The sequence below is a fragment of the Nothoprocta perdicaria genome, unplaced genomic scaffold, assembly GCF_003342845.1.
Source record: "Nothoprocta perdicaria isolate Ctin4 unplaced genomic scaffold, notPer1 scaffold_162, whole genome shotgun sequence".
In the NCBI taxonomy this organism is placed as follows: Eukaryota; Metazoa; Chordata; class Aves; order Tinamiformes; family Tinamidae; genus Nothoprocta; species Nothoprocta perdicaria.
Window position 1 is genome coordinate 956,570 of NW_020454783.1, and position 19,997 is coordinate 976,566.

The window sequence follows — 19,997 nt, forward strand, 5'->3', positions numbered from 1 at the left end:
GAGATGTAACATTGTGTCCTGTGTTATGCTAAATGACAAAAAATTGCCCTGCAAACAGACACCAAGTTGACCTGAAAGGCACAAAGCATTCYCTTTAAACAAAGAACAAAATCTGGAAGGGATTAATAGTATAAAATCCACTTGACTTTTAGATCACCTTGCTTCAACTCAAAGTATTCAGGGCAGATGAAGTGGGAAATTCTGGAATCAAATTGTATTGCGAGCTGCAGTGGGCAAGAAGAATCCCTTTCCTGCACAGAGAGAAGGCAAAATAGTCACGGGCCCTTTGCTTGCGGAAGAGAGGTGGGGAATCAGCCCTCGGGGAACAAAAGGCAAGTTAGCTGCGCATCATTTTCCCATCCTGTCAGCAAAATAAAAATAACTGATGCAAACATGAATTTATGAGMATTTTCCAAGTAGACAGATATTACCTTAACATATACCCCATAAGCAGTAAATATAGAAAAGATTTTGCATAAGCTCAAACATTGTAAGAGACACTTTCCATTTCAAGAAGAAACATAGTTGACTACCACTCATGATATTACCAAAGTGCCACCTAGTACATACAGAGTAAATGCTACATTTTACAACAAATGACAGAAGGTTGTGTRAAGGAGAGTGAGAGTGATGCATTAGACACCCAGTTTCTCCTAACAGTGACGACATGCATAAAATCATAGCTGAAGGCCTCATTCTAGCACTATCACACTTGGGCTCAATTGCATTAAATACTACACCTCAAACAGAAACAAATTAGCTGATCTACTAAAATAAAGTGATCAAGAGAAAGGAAACAGAAAAAAAAAAAAAAAAGCAAAGAATGGATAAGGGAACTCTGTTACTGTCTCCACATTATCTTCTGCCCTGATTGTGGTGTATGCTATTTTAAGTCTAGATATGAACCTCAGTCACACATATGCTTAGATATGGGACTTTTTTTGTAAAAGGCTCAGCAWGTACCAGCTTTTTCACAGCTGGTCTCCTCAAGGGTGACTCTGGCTTTGAGGTTCTGAGATTCTTTAAGGTTCTGTGAAATATGGTAATTTGAGGACACGATGCATAAAAACATCATTCTTCCCGTCGAGAAGCTATTCATAAGTGGAAAACTCATATGTTCTCACTTATGTCCTCACATAAATGGTATTCAGTGATATTATCATATGACACCTTGAAATTTACCTTCTCGATGCTATTTCTCCTTTCTTTAATGCCACAAATTTTCTCATTATAAACTTCTGGACACTCCTGACACTCATCACTTTAAGCTGCAAGGCTCCTAGAGAAAGAATCATTTGATTTCTTATCTGAAAGGAGGCAGAGGAACAAGAAGCTTGAGCACTCTGTCTATTAGAGGAAAGTTTCTCTCAAAACATTGCTGTCTGCCACAGTCCTCCAAGGGAAATCATCCAAGGGATGATTTTAGAATCATCCATATCATTTCATTATGTGATATAAAGGTAAGTTTACATGATTATGAATGCAACAAAAACATATATTTTGCTAATCATTTTCCATGAAGTACATCATCAGTGTTGGAGGGGAAAATAGACTTTACAGAAGTTTCAAGCTTAACTCTAATAGAYGTCACTAATATCACTGTACAAAACAAACATAACGGTCATTATAATTCTTTATAATATGTTAATTAGGAATAGAATACAAATAGCCTATGACTCAAACAGATCTAAAGTGCCAAACACAACTCTTGCAAGGAAATAAAATAAAAAAAATACAAAAATATAGTGCAATTACTGGGAAACTATCCATATCAAACATTTATAGTTACATAAGTAGTGTGTTTATGAAATATTGCATTTTCATCATCTGTATCAGAACTTGGAAGCTTTATATGTACTAAGCGTCAGTCAAAATTATTTTCTATGACTACTATTAAAATATTATTTCAGTCACTAGAAAGGGTTAGGTAAGTAAAGAATGCATCAGAAAACCATAATCTGAATGTTTTGGCAAGGTGCTGTTTTGTTTTCAGTACATGACAATGGGATCAGTTTTTCTACAGAAATATCCAACACATTCCTAACAGGAAATTCCATTTTGAAAAGGCAGAATTTCTTGCAAAACACATTCTGAATCATTTCATTCATAGTTTTATTTTGGTTGATTTTGTTTCAACTCCTATTTTGCATTGCTATGCATTCTAGAATCTGTCAGATACTATAACCAGCACCATAAATTAGGATCTAATACCTAGGAACTTCTCTTGAAACAAATATACATTCTCTATTTCCACACATCAAAATCCTAGTAAATTTATACCTCCCTGATTGCCCTTACAGGCAGCATTTATCTTCTTTTAAGTGATATGCCTGTATATAAAATAAAGAACAATTTATTTAGAGGAAAAGACACCTTATTACTTCAGAGAAACACCTCACTAGTCAGTCACATATTAACATGAGAAATAGTATCAAGCACTGCAGTGTTTGGATGTAACTTTTGCCTTGGGAATTTTCCCTCCCAGTATGAACATTAAATTTACAAATGTCCTCTTGAATATACTTCTTCCTCTCCACTACTCTGATGAACAATTCCAAAGCCAAGGAGTTCACTCAAGGAGGCCAAAAACTAGCTTACAATGGCTTAAATTAGGTAATTGTCCTACAGCTCTTGCTCTACTGCTACTTCTTTAAATTGTACTGACATCTCTGCGTCAATCCTGTTCTCCCACCATACACACAGTGGTTTCACATATGTGTACAATGAATACTGACAAAGCTTCCCCAGACCTTGCTCTGTTCCACTTCTCCACTTTAAACCTCCAAGCAAGRAAAGAAATCCTGTCATTTTCTACTCAGGTAGTACCCTGACACTCCTAATTCTTTCTTTGGTGCTTCCTTCCTCTGCACAATCCAAAGAGAGAATGGGATTGTTTATAAACTGAACAGTAGTACACAGCTCTTCATAAACTCTTTAACTTTGCTAAACTGCTACACTGTGTCTGAAAAGAACAGGTTAGCTTGATCAGAGCTAGCTGGGGCATCCCTGCACAATCTAAATTACCTTGCCCTTCTCACACATGACACACATGATATTATAGTGCTATTCCTATTGCAGGTGTCCTCCTCTATAAAAATAATGAATATTTATGAAAATTCTCCAGTCATTTCTTGGAAAAGCAGAGGAAGTTTTTAAGCCTGGAGTGTCCTCAACATCTTAATTCAGTGCTCCCAATTCACTGGCAGCAATTACCATTTTTCCGTGAGTGGATCTTTCTCACCTTTTCTCAACACTTCATGCAGTTCATTTCCAGATACAAAATTTAAATAGTCCTCCAGATAAGAAGCAACACTGAGGGCTAGGCTGATACTTGCACCTCAGGTGACTACTCCTCAGAAATTATGCATAGAGATTAAGAACAAGGTTCYCCTTTACAAAAACAGAAAAGCATCACTGCCTAACCTGAAACAAAGTATTCTTTGTTACCTTGTGGTTTTTTTTTATCTTATATGCAACTCATTTCAACTGAAGAGAATMTAGAGCCTTTAGCAGCAATTTTCTCTCTCTATTTTACCTATTTTTCCTTTAGTAATATTATGCACAATCAACTTTAGTATCAACTAATTTTATCAAACAAGAAATAATTAAACAAGTGAATGGCAGTGTTGCCAAATGACTAATTCASTTTATAACTTCTTCTAAGCCTTACAAATATCCTCTTGAACAAATTATAAAACTTAAAACAGTTACTAAAAGATATTGTGAGCGAAAAAGAATAACTAGTAAAGCGGCATAAAATATAAAGAACAGACTACCACACATGGAGTTATTATCTTATGCTACAGGTATGAAAAACCAACATCAAACTCTCTGTTTATCTTCTCTTCTCTAATGTAAACACAATCACCTGCCAATCATTCAGGGGCACAAGAATGAATGAGTAGTTGACATTTGGGAATTCTTGAGGAAAAGAAAACTACACCTTAAAATTAGCAGTACAGAGTTATGTTAATACTACAGATATGTTAAATGCTGGTTCTTTTCTTCCCAGTTACGATACTGGTATGTTAGCATACCAATATGTTAACAGTACTGTTTTACATCTTACCTTATATATGGACCATGATAATTGAAATCACAATGTTCTTTTTCGCCTTTGCAAAAATATTCCTTCTGAAATCGACCCTTACCATTAAAAAATATAATAGCTTAACTGACTCCTTTATTAGGAATGTTTCATTCTTGTTAAATCTTCATCAACAATCTGACTACCAGGAGCTTATTGAAAGAAAACAGAGCAATAGTCAATTTCATATTTTGCTAGGCAAATATATCAGCCAAAGTGATCAGTCAAACTGTGTATACACACAAAGATAYAGACTTCTTGTTCTACAAAATCCACATAATTAAAATATGGTTGAGTAATCTGTTATCAATAGTGAAATCTGTTTGATAAAATTCAAACTTAGGGGCATGAGTTTTTGTAGCTTTTTGTAGCTTTTCAAATAATGAAATCTAAAGGAAACAACTAAAGTAGCTAGATGCAATAATGTCCTGCAATTCAGTGATGGCAGAAAGCCACAAGTAGAAAGTAGTTATATTGCATGTGCAAAAAGCATCAAAGCAGTTAATGGATTAAAGCAGTATAAAATAATGCTAATATAAAAATTCAGTCCCAATATCATAGAGTCACTGATCTGGAAAATATAGCAATTAAACATATCTGTGTTTGCTGATAGWAATTTAGGCTCCCTATGTTATTTTTAAAAGAAAATAAAATATTTTTCACAACATGTCAAAGCCTCAAGTTTTGAGAAGTTCTGCAGCAATGTAATTCTTACAATTTTATTGAATCTAAAACGTGTAAGGTCAGCAAAATCCATAATGAGGATTAAAATAAAAGCCAGTGTTTCAGAAGCACACCAGTTCTAAAATCAAGATGTATATAGTAAACTTTCCATCATCAGAGGCAGTTACTTTAATGTGGCTATATTATAATAATTCCACCCATGGTTACTAGAGGAGTAACAGTGGTTTGCTTCAGAATCTCAGCACATAAAGTTCTGTCCTAGGCCCTCAGAGCTAGGTCCAGCTTGTGACCTTTCACAGTTAAATCAATTTGGTATAAACTCTGCCRGTTTTGTTAAAATGTAAGATAGAAAAATGTTGTAGCATTTGCATGGCACAAAATCTGACTGAAACCACAGACTGGATTTTATAGCTATATGGTTCTGAAAAAGGTAAAATAAAAACATTACTTGCTTATATACAGATAATATTCTGGCCAAAAGTCAAGCCACTAGAAAAAGAACATTTTCTTTCTATTGCCTTTCTAGTTCCTGGTATCTTGAAGGATCCAAGTGTCCAGACGGAAAGACACAGACATTAGAGAAGCAAAACTGTCTGACCTTTTCCTCACTATCCCCACATAATTCAAGGAAATCATCTATTCTATACACCATAAAATGATRCCAATGACACCATACTTACCTACTGTACTGCTTGGATGGAACAGAACCCTACATTAGAGGAGTCTTGTGCATCATGCCAGCTCAAGATACTCATTCAAGTTTCTCTACAGATATGTATCTCATTCCGATGATAAAGTTGAAAAGATTTAGAAATTGCACCAGGAAATAAGGAAATAACACTGCTACAGACAAAAACAGTAATGGCCTTCACTGGAATCCATGGATTAATTCCAGAGATACCAATTTATTCTACAGAGCAGCAAGTATGCAGAAAAAAATAGTATGGCATTAGAGTGATCAGTCCATTCTACTTACTTTCTTGTAAATACAATTACATGAATCAAACTTGAAATTATTGAAAAAAAGTATACCTTAAGTCTTAATTATTTAAACATAAGACAAAATCTTGTTTACAGTGAAGATGCTCAAGCACTGAAGCACGCTGCCTGGAGAGGCTGTGGAGCCTCCTCTTTGAAGACATGCAAAAGCCACCTGAGTTGCCTGCCTGAGTTCATGCTGCTTTGAGCAGGGGTTAGGACTAGAGAACCTCTMGCACTTTCTTCTAACCTCAACTGTACTATGGCTCTATGATTCTGTGAAAATGGCAATAATGAAGCAACAGAAATATAATTACAGTGAAAGTACAGAATCAGACTAGAGCACCAGGTATTTTTCTGTTTTTAGAGTAAGGACCAATCTGCAGCTCCAATTCTTTATGTACAAATATTTTGCAMCAGAATTCCTAAAGAGAAGAATATCAAACTATCCTTCGAGGCCGCATATTTCACATACTTTGATCCTACATTTTCATATTTATCCAAAAAGAAAAAAAAAAAAGTCACTGATTACTTCAAGCATCTTATTTTGGAGCTTTTCAAAATGTCAAAAAAAGGAGACTATTAATAAGGTTTTTTTAAACAACTCCCCTCCTTTCTCTTGTATGACATTAATTAGCTGTGTGACATTAAGAGAGCAAGGAGAAAGCAGTGAACATAGAGCCTGCTAGAGCACAGTTCAGCATATAATCCAGTGTACAAAAAATTGCCATTAAAACACCTATAGAGGTTACAAATTTACATGGCCTATTTTTAGCTAAGAAGTCAAAAATAAATTCATGCCTGAAATGCTCATTTTTTAAGGGAGCTTGATCCAGCTGACAGTTATATAGTACTTTTCATTATATTCATTCCTGAATCTTATATATTAAAATCTACTCAGTTTTACACAGCTGCATCTTGCTAAACTTGCAGCTCAAAAACAGGAAGCAGATTCAAACCAATCCATGTTTCATCGGTTATTATATTTTTATATTGGTTACTATAATTTTTAATCTATAATAAAAAGAATGATAAAATGTATATAATTTTTGCAGTTACCCAACAGTTCCATTGCATCATCTTCATTGTCAATATCTTCTTCGGTTACAGATGGAGCTGTGCTTTGGGCAGAATCAAAGGAGTCCTGAGAAAGCATGGCAGCCAGCAGTTTCTTATGTTGCTGCTGTTGCTGTTTTAGTCCTTTGGTCTTTGGCTCCATTTTTAAGCTGTGAGGGAGGAAAGCACAACTTGCTCTTACTAGGACTCTCTACAAAATTTGTCAGACTTCTGTCAAATTATTGTTGTCCGTGATGTCTTCCAGATCTGAAGATCAATACCATCAGACCACAAGCAATCAGCTGGTTATCACTCATCCCTCATCATTAGATGTTACATGTCAGTTCATGCTTTCTAATGGTTTGATTGAACAAGCATGGAAAACCTCCTATTGATTTTATGAGCATTCAATCAGCTCCAAATACGTTACATATACAGAAGAGGAGGTGAAGTGCTAACTGCCATTGCTCCTTCACACCAGTAACTGGGAACTAAGCACTGCTGTGAGTGGTTATTGATTGTTGCCTTGTGTCCCCAACTTAAGTAATGCTTGCAGACATCTGGAAACGCATAGAAGTTAGCATAAAGCAGGACATGCTGCTGCTGCTGCTGGCAATTTTTCTGATTCTTTACAATCSAAGATAAAGACCATGGGAGAGAAGTTTGGTGTCCCTCAAGAGGTTGTCTGAGATGCACTAGACTGTCTTAAACCATGTTGCAAGAACATGGATCTCTTGCAAACATCTGTTGCTCAAATTTAAAAAAAAATGTTAATTTAAAAAATTTAATTTAAATTTAAAAAACTGTTAACTGTTAAACTGTCAAAAAAAATTAAAAATGTTGCTCAAATTTAACTCCACTGCTTTTTAAGCAAGTTGGCCTGATTTTCAGATATACAACATATAAGCATCTATTGCTCCCGACTACAGGAATRTATGTTCTTAAGGAGGCAACAGTGGTTCCTTCCACTATCCACTACTGAGTGGAGCAAAAACTGAAGTTCACACTGCAGTGACAGAAAAATCAAGCAACTCATAGGTTTGCATATTGCACGCACTGTGATTACTTACTATGCTCTGCCTTATGTTGAAAAGAACAATACTGGAAAAGGAAACATGTAACCAAAAGAGCAGTGGTCCACAGAAGTACACCTTTCTATTTTGTCCCCTATAGAATGCTGAGTTTTTTAAAAACCTAGGACTTCCAGTAAACAGAAAAAGAAAACATACATTGTGCTTTGTGAAAACAAGGTACAGAGAGAATTTGTGGCTTTAGGCACTGATGGAAATAACCCTACTAGTGATCAGTGACACTCTTACTCTGCTATTGTAACTCTTATTCTGTAGCTTAATTAGAATTARTTTCAAGAGCTTCCTGGCATGTCACATAAATCATGATAAAAAGTGACTGATAAGCTATCACTTTTTAATAAAAGTTTTTTGTAATGTTTTTAAATCAGATTTTAAAAGATGTAATCAGAAACACGTAACATGAATTTTGAATTGCTGCCGCCTTCAGTTGCCAGATAAAAATGCAACTGAATTATTTGGCTCTGTTGGCTGTGAAATAGATCAACGAAAGTAAGCAATAGCAACTTTACTCTTTTGAGAGTTTCATTTAGCCTAATAAAGACAATACTCTTCCCATTACTTTTATATGTATTATGTGTACACTACATTAAAATTAAATTAATATTACCCATTCCTTTGCTTATACATTTGGAGCACATTTGAACTTCCATACATAGATCACATCAGCTTTGATATCATCACTATCATGAAGTTCTTCAATTTTGCATGTATTTTGTAAGACTGCAAACATGTTTCTTATATATGCCTTAGAAAACCTAATGTGATGCTAAAGAAGTGAAGAATTATCCCAGACATAAACTGGGTCATCCAAATGTAATCCATATGCTGCATGTAATTTAATAGTTATTCATTTTCACTGAAAATCACTATTCCCACTTAATGACACATATTTTTCAAAAGCTCCTCAGTACTCACTGTACTTAAAACTAGAGATATGTTTCCCATGATTCCTTCCTGACATCAAGTACTACGAATTCTCATTACTCCACACAACCAGGCAATGGTGATTTTGTCATGACACTTAGTAAAGCTTTTTAAATACTTTTAAAGCCAAGCTTTCATTAAAGCATGAGCTGTGGGATTTCTCACAGCTTTTGCTTCCTTCTACAGAAAAAAAAMCACTTTTTTGAATCTTTGTTATTCAGCACTAAACCTTTGTGCACCCTTTCAGAGTTCAGACATGCGACTTCTGTTCCTTCCCATTGAGAGAGGGGCTACAACAACCACTGTACTCCCTGCAACATGGAACAGATCTTTATTGAGTTTCCTTATTGRACTGCTAAATTAGGGAAAAATAGAAAAGCAGACCTCACAGTCAAGCTGTAATGTCAGCTTCTGACTCCATTATTTTCCCAGTAATAGCGCCACACAGGTGCAGTATTAGTCATCTTGATTCAGTCCAAAGTGTGGCTGAGGGATCTTTGCTACACATTGCTACTTCTTTGAAATAGCAGTATGTGCAATTTATCCCACAGTCATCTGATGAAAAGAGGAAATGAAGAAATCTAATGAATGTGACCCGTAAGAGGACAGCAAGTGATAGGACCAGTTTCCCTGGTACAGGGAGGTGAATTTCAATGTGAAAGATGCATCAAGGACATAGTGAAGAAATATCTTAGACCTTTCCAAAGGGAAATTGGAGTCGCCAAGGCTTTCTGCATTCTTAAAAGAAAAGGAAAAAGAAAAACTGTCTGTTGCAATTAGTTTTCTAGGTATAATCAGTGACAAAGTCTACAATTTGGAGAGAAAACAGGAGGTGTTCAGACAATCAATAGACCTCCTGCATGAATTTTACAGCAAAGGGGGAAAAAAAGCATTTTTAAAAACAGGCTGTGCATCTGTGCTTACTTCACTTTTGTTGAGAAACAGGCACMTTTAAGTTGTGGAGAATGTACTCAKTGGAAAAGCAATCACCTCTTCTGTGTGGCAGAAACAAGTTAACAAAGAAGCAGACTGCCCCCATCCTCAGCAAAGTTACAACTGACTGCAGCAAGTATTTACTGCGGAGAATACAATTTTGTCTTTGAGAAAGGATTACCATTAACACTAAGGTGCTACTTTGAAGAACTGAAAGTTAATCTTAGAAATCCTGTTAAAAACTTTCATTTAAATGGGAATATCTGATTTATCATCAAGATTCTACCTATTGAAGGACAGTAGGGCTTGACATATCAGATTAAAGCTGTACAGTATAAAATTATTAAGCATAGGTCCCAATCTTATTAACATGCACTTAGCTTTACACAGGAATAAAATGGGATTGCAGATGAGTATAAAGATAAACCACAGGCAAAAGCCTTGGAAGACAAATTAATGCGTCCCATACATTTTGCATGCTGCCACACTACAGTTGGGAATTTAAAAGCCTTTTGTTCCAATTTTAGGACATTAAAGAAAAAACTCTTTTTCCACAATTTGTAAGATTTCTAGGGAAAACCAAAATCCCACCTTCCTCCAGGACTGCCGCTATCCTCACTGTCCCACTGTTCATTTTTATTTCTTGGTATCGGTGGTTGCAACATCTCAGCAGCCAGTGGATCTGCATCATTCTCTTCACGACCAACCCACTCTCCAATTACACGAGGTCTGAGAAGAGGAGTGTTAAAACCTGTTGTATCCTGAAAAGAAATAAAGAAAAACTCTGAACCCACCACACTGGTAAGCAGGAAAAGAAAAGAAACATCGAAACATTTTGTATGTTGTTTTTTGTACAACATACAAAAAATTCAGAGGCCAAAGTAACACCCACAAACAGTTATGGACTATTGAAAAGAATCTTACTAGCAAAATTCCAAGAGATCTGACTATCCTGATGTTTCAAATCTCTCCTCTTCCTTGCTTTTCAAGAGCAACTGTAGAAAGCTGGACTTCATTTAGTTCCATCTTGAAAAGTTAACTTTTTTTAAATAAGCACACTAGTCTTAAAAMAAGTCCTATATCAGTTATGCTAAGCCACAGATACTTGAATTTCTTGCATAATAAACAGCACAATCACTATGATTTATTGCAAAATTAATACATAAATCTTCTTTGGAAATTTTAAAAGCAACTCTGCTGAGATTTTATATAATGTATCTTTCAATTCTAGAAATGCATTAACATTCCAATAAAATGCATTTCTGAAAATAGTAATCATATATTCTACCACTTATTGGAAGAAGATAGGTACAGAAGATTACAAAAAGTAAACGAAACATAYCCAGATTATTCAAAACAATATTGATGGTTTGCATCACTACATTAGAAATTTAGATTAAAGAAACAAATTGTCCATGTAAGTTGTGTGGTAAMAGCTGTTCTGAAGTTCTCTTCATAGCACTATGGTTGCATGCAGTGGAAGGTTATGTACAATGGCATAGTCAATTAAGGCCAAAAAAAAAGAAAAAAAAAGGCATAATAAAAATTACCACAATGAAATGAGAGGATAGGAATATTTTTTTCTGTTTTAATTAAACCCATTTCTAGGTTAGGAGAGGCATTTCAAACACAGTGTTCCTAATTAGAAGTGATATATTCTATTCCTATCTTCTAATGAGAGAAATTTTTAGGAAGATAAATCCTTTTGGCTGTTATCCAGCTCAGCATCTCATTAAATATTCCTGCTATAAAATAATGTTTTCTAAAACAAAGAGCATCAGTGATTACTTAGCTAGTAACCATACCTTCTTATCTTTCTAAAAAACAAACCCTTTAAAAGTATCTTGCTAATGATTAAATTGATTCAGATCATCCTGAAAGCACAATCTGAAAGAAAAGTCTCTAATCCTGAAATGGAAAAAAAAAAAGTATTTTTATATGAACACTTTATCCCATTCTACCTACATGTCATAATTTCATTTTATTCAGGAGAAGCCCAAGAAATTTTATCTGACAGAGTCAAATACAGACTAGGTCCTGGATTAAGCTTATTCACCCTTGTTCTTCTGTTCTCTTTCTATGATATGCTTTTGAGGGCATTATCACTCCACTCTCTGTATCTTTGTTCAGAGTTCTCCATCACTTGACTAGATTCACTTTTTACACATATCTATTTTTTGCAAGGTTGACATGAGATTGATATCAATATTGATTTTCTCCCATCTCAGAAGAGAGAAAAATTAGGAAAACAGTATGGTTTCAGCAGTTTTAGAATTTCTAACCATTAGTGTGTTTCTTTTAAGTAGTTAAAATATACATTTTAATTATCTACTTGTGCTGGKTTATAGCCAAGTAAATTAGATGACAGTGGTTCACATCACATGATAGGTCTAACTCTGACTACCACCATGTGCCTACCAACATGAAGATTATTCCACTGCACAAAATACCATCATTGCAGAAGCTCTATTGTATTAGTTGCTTTAAGTAAGAACCCTTTGGGCTTTCTTCTCCTACCACTTTAGCTGTYTGCTCTCCTTCCTTTCTCCCTGGGATAATTTTTAACAATGAAGAAAACGGGCTGTTGGTGCTAGTTAAACCTACATCTACTTGCAGTTTCAAATGTGCTAAAAGCTATTAGTTCTTTAAAATGAAAGGGCAGAGCACTTAAAGATTTGCCTTTTTTTCAGAATCACAACCTTTTGTTGACACTGTACACTGTGCTAATAGCATAAGAATAAATAAACCATTAATCCTATCTTTTTTATACTGATTTGTTTTCTAAACATTGTAGGGACTAGACCATCCTCTATAGTAATGTTTTCAAGCTCTGTTTAATAGAACTGTAAAAAAGATGTGTCTTGCCTCACTGATTTTAGAATTTTGGTAGATTAATACTCCACAATTGCAATGATCTACTTTATTTTCTTCCTTTTAAGTACATAAGCAGTCACGGTGAGAACAGTAAAACACCATGCCATTATGAGACATCTTCAAAAGTTTCATTAAATTCAGATCAAGTATTCTGTCACAGGTAAGCTAATATATGCATTTTTATATAAAATTCAGAATCTTAACCATTTTCCAATTTATATCCCTATAAATAYCAGAAGAAATTGAAAGCGACTTTGGTATACACAAAAATTTCTTTGGGAGAAGGTATTTAAATCTGCACTGAAATTAATCTAGAAAATTATTTTATACTGCACTCCAGTGCACTATTTTATAGTGCCCTCCAGTTCATTCCAGTGTCATTTACCATCCACAGCAGTGGTTACCAACTTGACATGCTCCTATTTCCTTTACGTGGCAATCAGGAGGAGAAGGGGAAGACAGCTGGATGTCACCTCATTGTCACCTCATTCCATTTCTGGGAGTATAGCAACATTTGTGGAACCCTTCATTTAAGCATATAGTAAAAAGTTCTATGTCCATCTCATATTTTATTTAAAAACATATCTCTATCCATTGTGTTATATAATGTATAGACTATATATGTTCTATATATTTATATTTGTAAATCTTTTATATTTGCAGGGGGAAAAGGCTTGGAAAATATTTAGAARGTATTCTTTAGCGAATGAAAAGGTAGAAGAGGAATAATCCTTTTCCTCTCCATCCCCCTTTTTAATTTATTTTTTAATATTAACTTAGGTCTCTGACTGTGTCAAGAGGTAGTGGATTTGACTTCGTATCCTGTATGGCCTTGTCCAGAAATATTACCAATACAGGTACAATTGCATAAATGCCATTTAAACTTATTTCTGCACTGCAGTATCTCAGCTACATTTTATTGCTATGTATCACACAGCAGTTCTGCGTGAACTGGAACTTCTGCTTCCCAGGGAAGTCCTAACAGACTTGGGAAAAATCCTGAAACTCATCACAAATCACTTTTAATTTTTTCTTTATAGTTTTTTAACCATTTCATAAATTTTCAGTTCAACAATTTCATAAATTTTCACAGCAAAGGTATTATTATATATATTTGAGTTATTACCATAACTCAAAATGGGTATCTCCTTTGATATTAATTTTTGATATTAATGAGGAGCTTTAGGAATGCCACATAAAGACGGTGACTCAATTCAGGAGTTTGTATTACATTATCTCTGCACTTCAGTTTTAAAATCTGAGTCACACACCATGTCTCCCCATTTTCTTTCTGTACACACAGTACTTGCAGTACTGTGCAGTTTATTTCAAGTCTTAATTGACTTCATATTTAAATTGAAGGCTTCTTCACAAAAGTGATTGTAATTGAGAGCAAACTGGTTTTCCAAATCCAAACGCTTGAGTAACTAAGCAAGTAAGTAGTTAACTAGATTATCTGGAGAAGCAGGGACATCAGTCAACAGTACTGACCAACACACTCCTSTAAGGGGTAGCTATAGTTTACCGCAGTCAGAAAGAGGCTTTTTGCAAGCATACATAAGAGGAAACAAAAATAAAGAAATGTCCATACATATTCACTATCTTCTCTTGATTCAGAAAGTAAACTGCAGAAGAGCAAGATTATAGGCCCTATCCTAATTCCCAAGACTGTTCCCGCTTTTCTTAAAAACAAAGCAAGGACGAGTGTGCAGATGAATTTCTTACTGTGCTTAATTTCATGTCGCTCACAACATCTAAGCAATACAAATTCTAGAAGAGAATCCAATGCCAACTTTGGACATGCTGTTCTAGCCCAATCACTTGTACCTGAAAGGCCAAAAGATTAATCCAAAACACAAATTAGAGTGTGGTTTGAGAAAGGATTCAGCACTGCTGCAGCCCAGATAAGGAAGCYGCAGTATCAGCAGGGAAGGGAATAACAATGAGCTTGGCTACATTTATTCCTAGGAAAAAAAGAAAAAAGGAACCACATTGCTTAGGCCATGTCCAGGTGAAATGAAACTAAACTAAATACACTGTTAAATTACTATCATATAGTCCCCAGATCCTCTTTAACCTAACACTTTTACAAACAAGTCACAGGTGCAGTTCARGAGTTAGTACATGCAAGGGATCATTCCTGCTGCAAAGGGAGCTTAGCAACTTGAATTTAGATAGTTCCATACAACAGAATTATCCTRGCTATGTTTTATCTCTGAAAACAGAAATAGCCTTTATGTCCATTAAAAATCCCTGAGGGCCATGATAAGAAATAGCAGTGAAACTCCTCTAAGACAACGGAGTCTACAAATTACATGTTTTCAGTGAATGCATTCTGGAAGCCTTTAAAATAAGGCTAGGAAAAAACACAAATATTAAGAGCTCTGTATTTCTGTTTTCTTCCCTCCAAATAGTATTTGATTTCAAGCATACTCCCTTTACTTGTTCTCTTCAGAAATGGACACTGTAAATGCACAACTGTAAAGGTGCCAGAGAGCATTGAAAAGATGTATCTTAAGTTTTATAAATATTTAATTTTTTAAATATTTATACTTTTAAACTACTTTTTAAATATTTTGATTTTAGATTATAAACAATAAAATAATGTGATAATAAAAAAAAATTCACTCTTTGTTCAGACTCCAGAAAACCAATCAGTGATGCTCTYCACTTAAATTTTCACACAGAACTGTTACATCTAAAAGCATGAATGATTTTTGAGCTCCTACAAAATGGAAGAATCATGTCATAGAGGCTCTAGCCCAAAATGTTTTTTTATTCCCACAAAACAGTGATATTTCATGTTTTTTCCACTAAAAAAAAGAATTGTTTGTACATATTTTTAAAGATTGTTCAAATGGAAGAGCTTTTCTAACTGCATTTCTCATACTGTTCTGAGCATAGCTGAAAAATAATAGCAAGGAAGGTTTGAATTCTGTATCCCCCTCAGTGTGGAAAACGAGATAGAGCAAGATCCAGGTCAAAATGATGAGTGTTTGTTTTGCAGTTGCAGCCCCCTATGCACAGGACTGTACGATCCTGTCCTTCCTGAGAAGCCATGGGTTGTACCGCATAGGCATTGGCGGCAGAAAGGATTCATTTTGCCGGGAGAAAAGAAAGACAAGGGCAAAAAAAAAAAAATGTCTCCTATATTAATAATTAGTCCTGTGCTTGTCATGCTTTTTTATCTTGATAGTAACGATTTCTGATACCATGAAAATAACAGAAGATTCTTATACTAAAAAAGGACCACTGTTCAGTGCTGAGAACAGGGAAGAGGAAAGTGTTTTATATTCCTGAATAATCTGAAAAATTTGCTTACCTGCTCTGTCAGCATAGAGATTATTACAACTAAAATTTAAATTCACATAAACTATGTAACTTCTCAAAAGGGCCAAAATGGAAAATATCATGACATATTGCATTCACCAAGGAAATGAAGATTGATTTTTGTGGATTGTGCATTCCTAAYTAGATCTAAAGAGTGAAGAATATTTCCAAGGATTTTCATGCACCATAATATTTGAGATAAGGTAATTATACAGTTATTGGGTATAACTATATGACTTCATGAATTGAAAGTATTTAAAGCTAAATGTTCCTAGCAGTATATCATTAAGCTAACCCAATAGATGATGTTACATATAGATGGTATCAAACTCAGAAGTTTTCACCTGTGCTCATTAAGGGTCTCTTAAATTGAATGAGATTTTTCCAAAATTGAGAGCCCATCCTGGATTAAGCTCTTAATGTATGCACATGTACAGCACTTATTCAACAGCTCTCCATACCCWAATTCCTTCTGAATGCAATAGAACAGAAGTATGTATATCAGGACAGAGAAATTTCTTTCTCATCACCTTGAATTACCATTACCATCTGTCTGGCTTTAGTGTTCATTAGGCAAACAGTGAATCTTACCTTATCAAGTTCATCAGAAATTGCAATGCCTGAAAACAAAGCAGATTTAAAAATTTTAGAAATATTCTTTCTAGAAATATTTTATTACAGTAGTTAAAATAATGTTTAGTCTGAAAAGTTTATACATTGGTCTCTGCACGCATCTGAATCATACAATCTACCATATTTTGTTCCTTAGTGAAACTGCCCATAAACAATCCATCCTTCACTCTCTTCAGCTGTAATATAATCCAAATGAATTTTATTAAAAAAAAAAAAAAAGAAAGAAAAGAAAAAAAAAAGAAAAAGGAAATGGAAGCAACACAGGTGTGTTATGAAAGCAGCAACAAGTCATGAAGCCTAAGTATACTTATGCCTGCTTTTGAAAGTTAATTAAGCAACTTAATATTTGCAAATGGGCACATAATTATGCAAATCTCGCTCTGCCTAGCATATGTAATGGTATCTTGCAAGTTCAGGGCAACATGAGAACGACTCTTTTCTCTTTTTCCATGGTTCAAAGCAGAAATAACTCTATGAAAAGCAGTAGAATTAAAGCCAAAGAGAAGGAAATCTCAAAGTAAAATTTTGTAACATAATGCAAAATAGTTGTTCTCAATACGCTAAAGAAGATCTTGTTTATTTGCTCTTCTTTTGTCCTTTCTGCTGATGCTTGCCTGAGGCTTTCCTATGTTTGCTCTCATCAAGTCACATCACCTTTTTTTTTTTTTTTTCACCAATGACTATTCTGTGGCATGTTGGATACTCACAGCTGGTCTCAGAACTTACGACACATCTACACGCCTCAGCTATGTCATATGGCCCGATAATCATATTTTTAATGTGTTCAGGTGGAAAATGTTGACTTACAGCAAACCATTTCTAAGGTTTAATAAGAAATATTTCTAGAGTAGAACTTCTATTCAAAACGCAAGCATCTCCTGATGGTTGAAGAGCTTATATAAACATATATGTTCTTAAAAGTTCTTTTCTAATTCATATGATGTTATTTGTTATCAAGATATCTTGTTCTAAGGAACACAAGAGGCGATATTACAGAATACATAATATCAGCTGAACTGAGAGAAAATCTTTCTAAAAATCTCGCTAATGATTGCAGCAGTACAAGTCTATTTCTTAAAAATTTTCATTCCTCATTTTTGATATAGCATAACTGCATGAATTATTTTCTTAATCACTGTGCTTTTAATCATTTGTTGYATGTTATTAATTCTCAGTTGGTTTCCTTATATTGTTTTTTGTTTAAAAAAGTACTAACACAATTGCAATTAGCATTTTAAGCATTTAATTAGCATTTAATCCTCCCAACCCCCCACAGCAATGAATCTGTTTTTAAATGAATGTGATTTATAAAAAAGCTTTAAAGATTGATCTACTCCAAACACTGCAGTAACACCCATACAGCGTGTCCATCAGCAAGCTGCACCAATCTGAGTCATTCAACAGGACACTGATGTGCTAGAAAGCCAATTTCTTCCATCCCCAAAATTTTATGCGCGTTAAGTAGAGAGCAAACATGCTCTCTCTCAGGCAGCAAAAACTAAATTCGAGGTTCTCTTTATACTAAATACCTGATATACAACAACCAGATCTTCATACCACTGACTGTATTTTGGATAACTGAAGCCAATCCATTTTACATATTCCCCCACGCCATGTGCTCTAGGTGTCCCTGCTGGAGCAAAGGGGTTGTACCAGATGATCTCTAGAGGTCCTTTCCAACCTCAACCATTCTGTGATTCTCACCAAACAAACTCTTCTCTCAGGAGGTTCCCATGCTTTTTAGAACTTTTTTGTTCGATTTGATATGATTTTTTTTTCTTCTACTTTCATTTCCTCATCTGGAACTGGGTCTTTGATACCTGATAGCTCATAATCAGGTCAGTAAGAGACTCTATGGAACACAGAATGGCTGTTAAATTTGAGGTACAAATAGCAAGTGTATTTTTCCTATCGTAATTAATTTGCTAAAGTACTATAGCTGCAATCTCTTCTCATTTTCTTTTTCTGATGTGGTATAAAGACAGAGGAGAAAAAAAAAAAGGATTCTAAGGAAGAAATTTCTTAAGTACAATATACAATGACTTTAGCATGGTGATTCTTCTGGKGGCAGGCTTTCCCATGCTGTCATTCATACAGATATTTACATTACAACTTGAGCTTCATTAACATTAACCACCAACATAGATGAGGGTAAGCTAGCCCATTAAAAGATGGAAGTATAAAAAAAAATACATTTTTTCCCCAAGATTTTACTGCACCTGGCTTGGTGTGTGGCTCTCCTACCTATATATATATATATGCATATATATATATATATATGTGTGTGTGTGTGTGTGTATATATATAGGTGTGTGTGTATATATATATATTTTACATTTGTCAAACCAACAAAACAGCATAGATGAAGTTGAATGGAAACTTGCACCTCTGTGCAACAGACCATACCTCAAAAGTGAGGTCTTTTTGCAGGCAGATCACAGGTGAATAATRACTCCACTTTTCATAAAGTAATTTGTCAAGCAAAATCTTAACATAAATAACACGAGAATGAATAGCAGAATTTAATCTGATACTACCCATTGCATACACTACCATAAAATTAAGAAAGAAAAAAAGCTCTTATCCAGAATCTTGACAGCTCAGATGCAAGTAAAGAAACTGATATGCATAATTACCATACAGGGACATGCAGGGTAACTGCTACTCCCTTAACTGTTGGCACATTCTTGACTTTTTCTTAATAAAATACATTATTGTCAGTTATTTCATTTTATGGTAATGAGTGACAATTTAAAAAAACATTAATTTCTGCAAAGTAATCATAATAGCGTTTGTTATCATCACTGTTTCATCAATTCACAGAATCACTAGAATTAAGAGATCAGTGATTTTCTGCAAACTTCTTTTCACTTACTGGGCAACAAATAATTGCTTGTACTCTGCACTTTGTATCGTTACTTTCAGTTCTCTGTGGCTTTCATACACAGAAGAGAGGAAAACAGATTTATATAATACACAAATATATACTAGAAAGATAATAAATGTGTGCATATCACTGCGAAAAYACAGGCTGCTACAGAGAAAAAGGGACAACCTATTCCATGAAATTATGTGAAAAGGAAAGTGCCCACAGTTCAGGTTTAGGTTAAATGTTCATACACTAAAAATGTGCAAATTTTTATTAACGGTTTAGTCCTTTTACTCAGACTGTAGTCTTTTTTTATTAGAATTTAATCCTAATCTACAACAAGCTCCCATACCACAAAAACTGACATACCTAGTTTGCTCAATCTTGAATCCAAGAGATTTGTTATATTGTAAACTACTAAGCACAGTAGTTTCTGACTTCCGTCAGTTAATGTGTGTTTAAAGTTAAAATTTGAGCAAGGCTTTTGACACTGTCCCTCACAGCATCCTCCTGGGCAAGCTCCAAAGGTGTGGGATAG

General features: G+C 34.7%; 1 protein-coding gene across 7 annotated transcripts in view; it reads right to left on the reverse strand.

Moving 5' to 3' along the window:
- The window catches only part of CUNH8orf34 (chromosome unknown C8orf34 homolog), a 133,298-nt gene that overhangs the window by 70,629 nt on the left and 42,672 nt on the right, over positions 1 to 19,997 (reverse strand). For all 7 annotated transcript variants that reach the window (XM_026035581.1, XM_026035582.1, XM_026035577.1 and 4 more), the window contains 3 exons: positions 16,549 to 16,577; positions 10,345 to 10,514; positions 6,809 to 6,975 (listed from right to left, as the gene is read on the reverse strand). In XM_026035581.1, the coding sequence (XP_025891366.1) occupies positions 6,809 to 6,975; positions 10,345 to 10,514; positions 16,549 to 16,577 (366 nt within the window). The remainder of the gene's footprint in view (positions 1 to 6,808; positions 6,976 to 10,344; positions 10,515 to 16,548; positions 16,578 to 19,997) is intronic.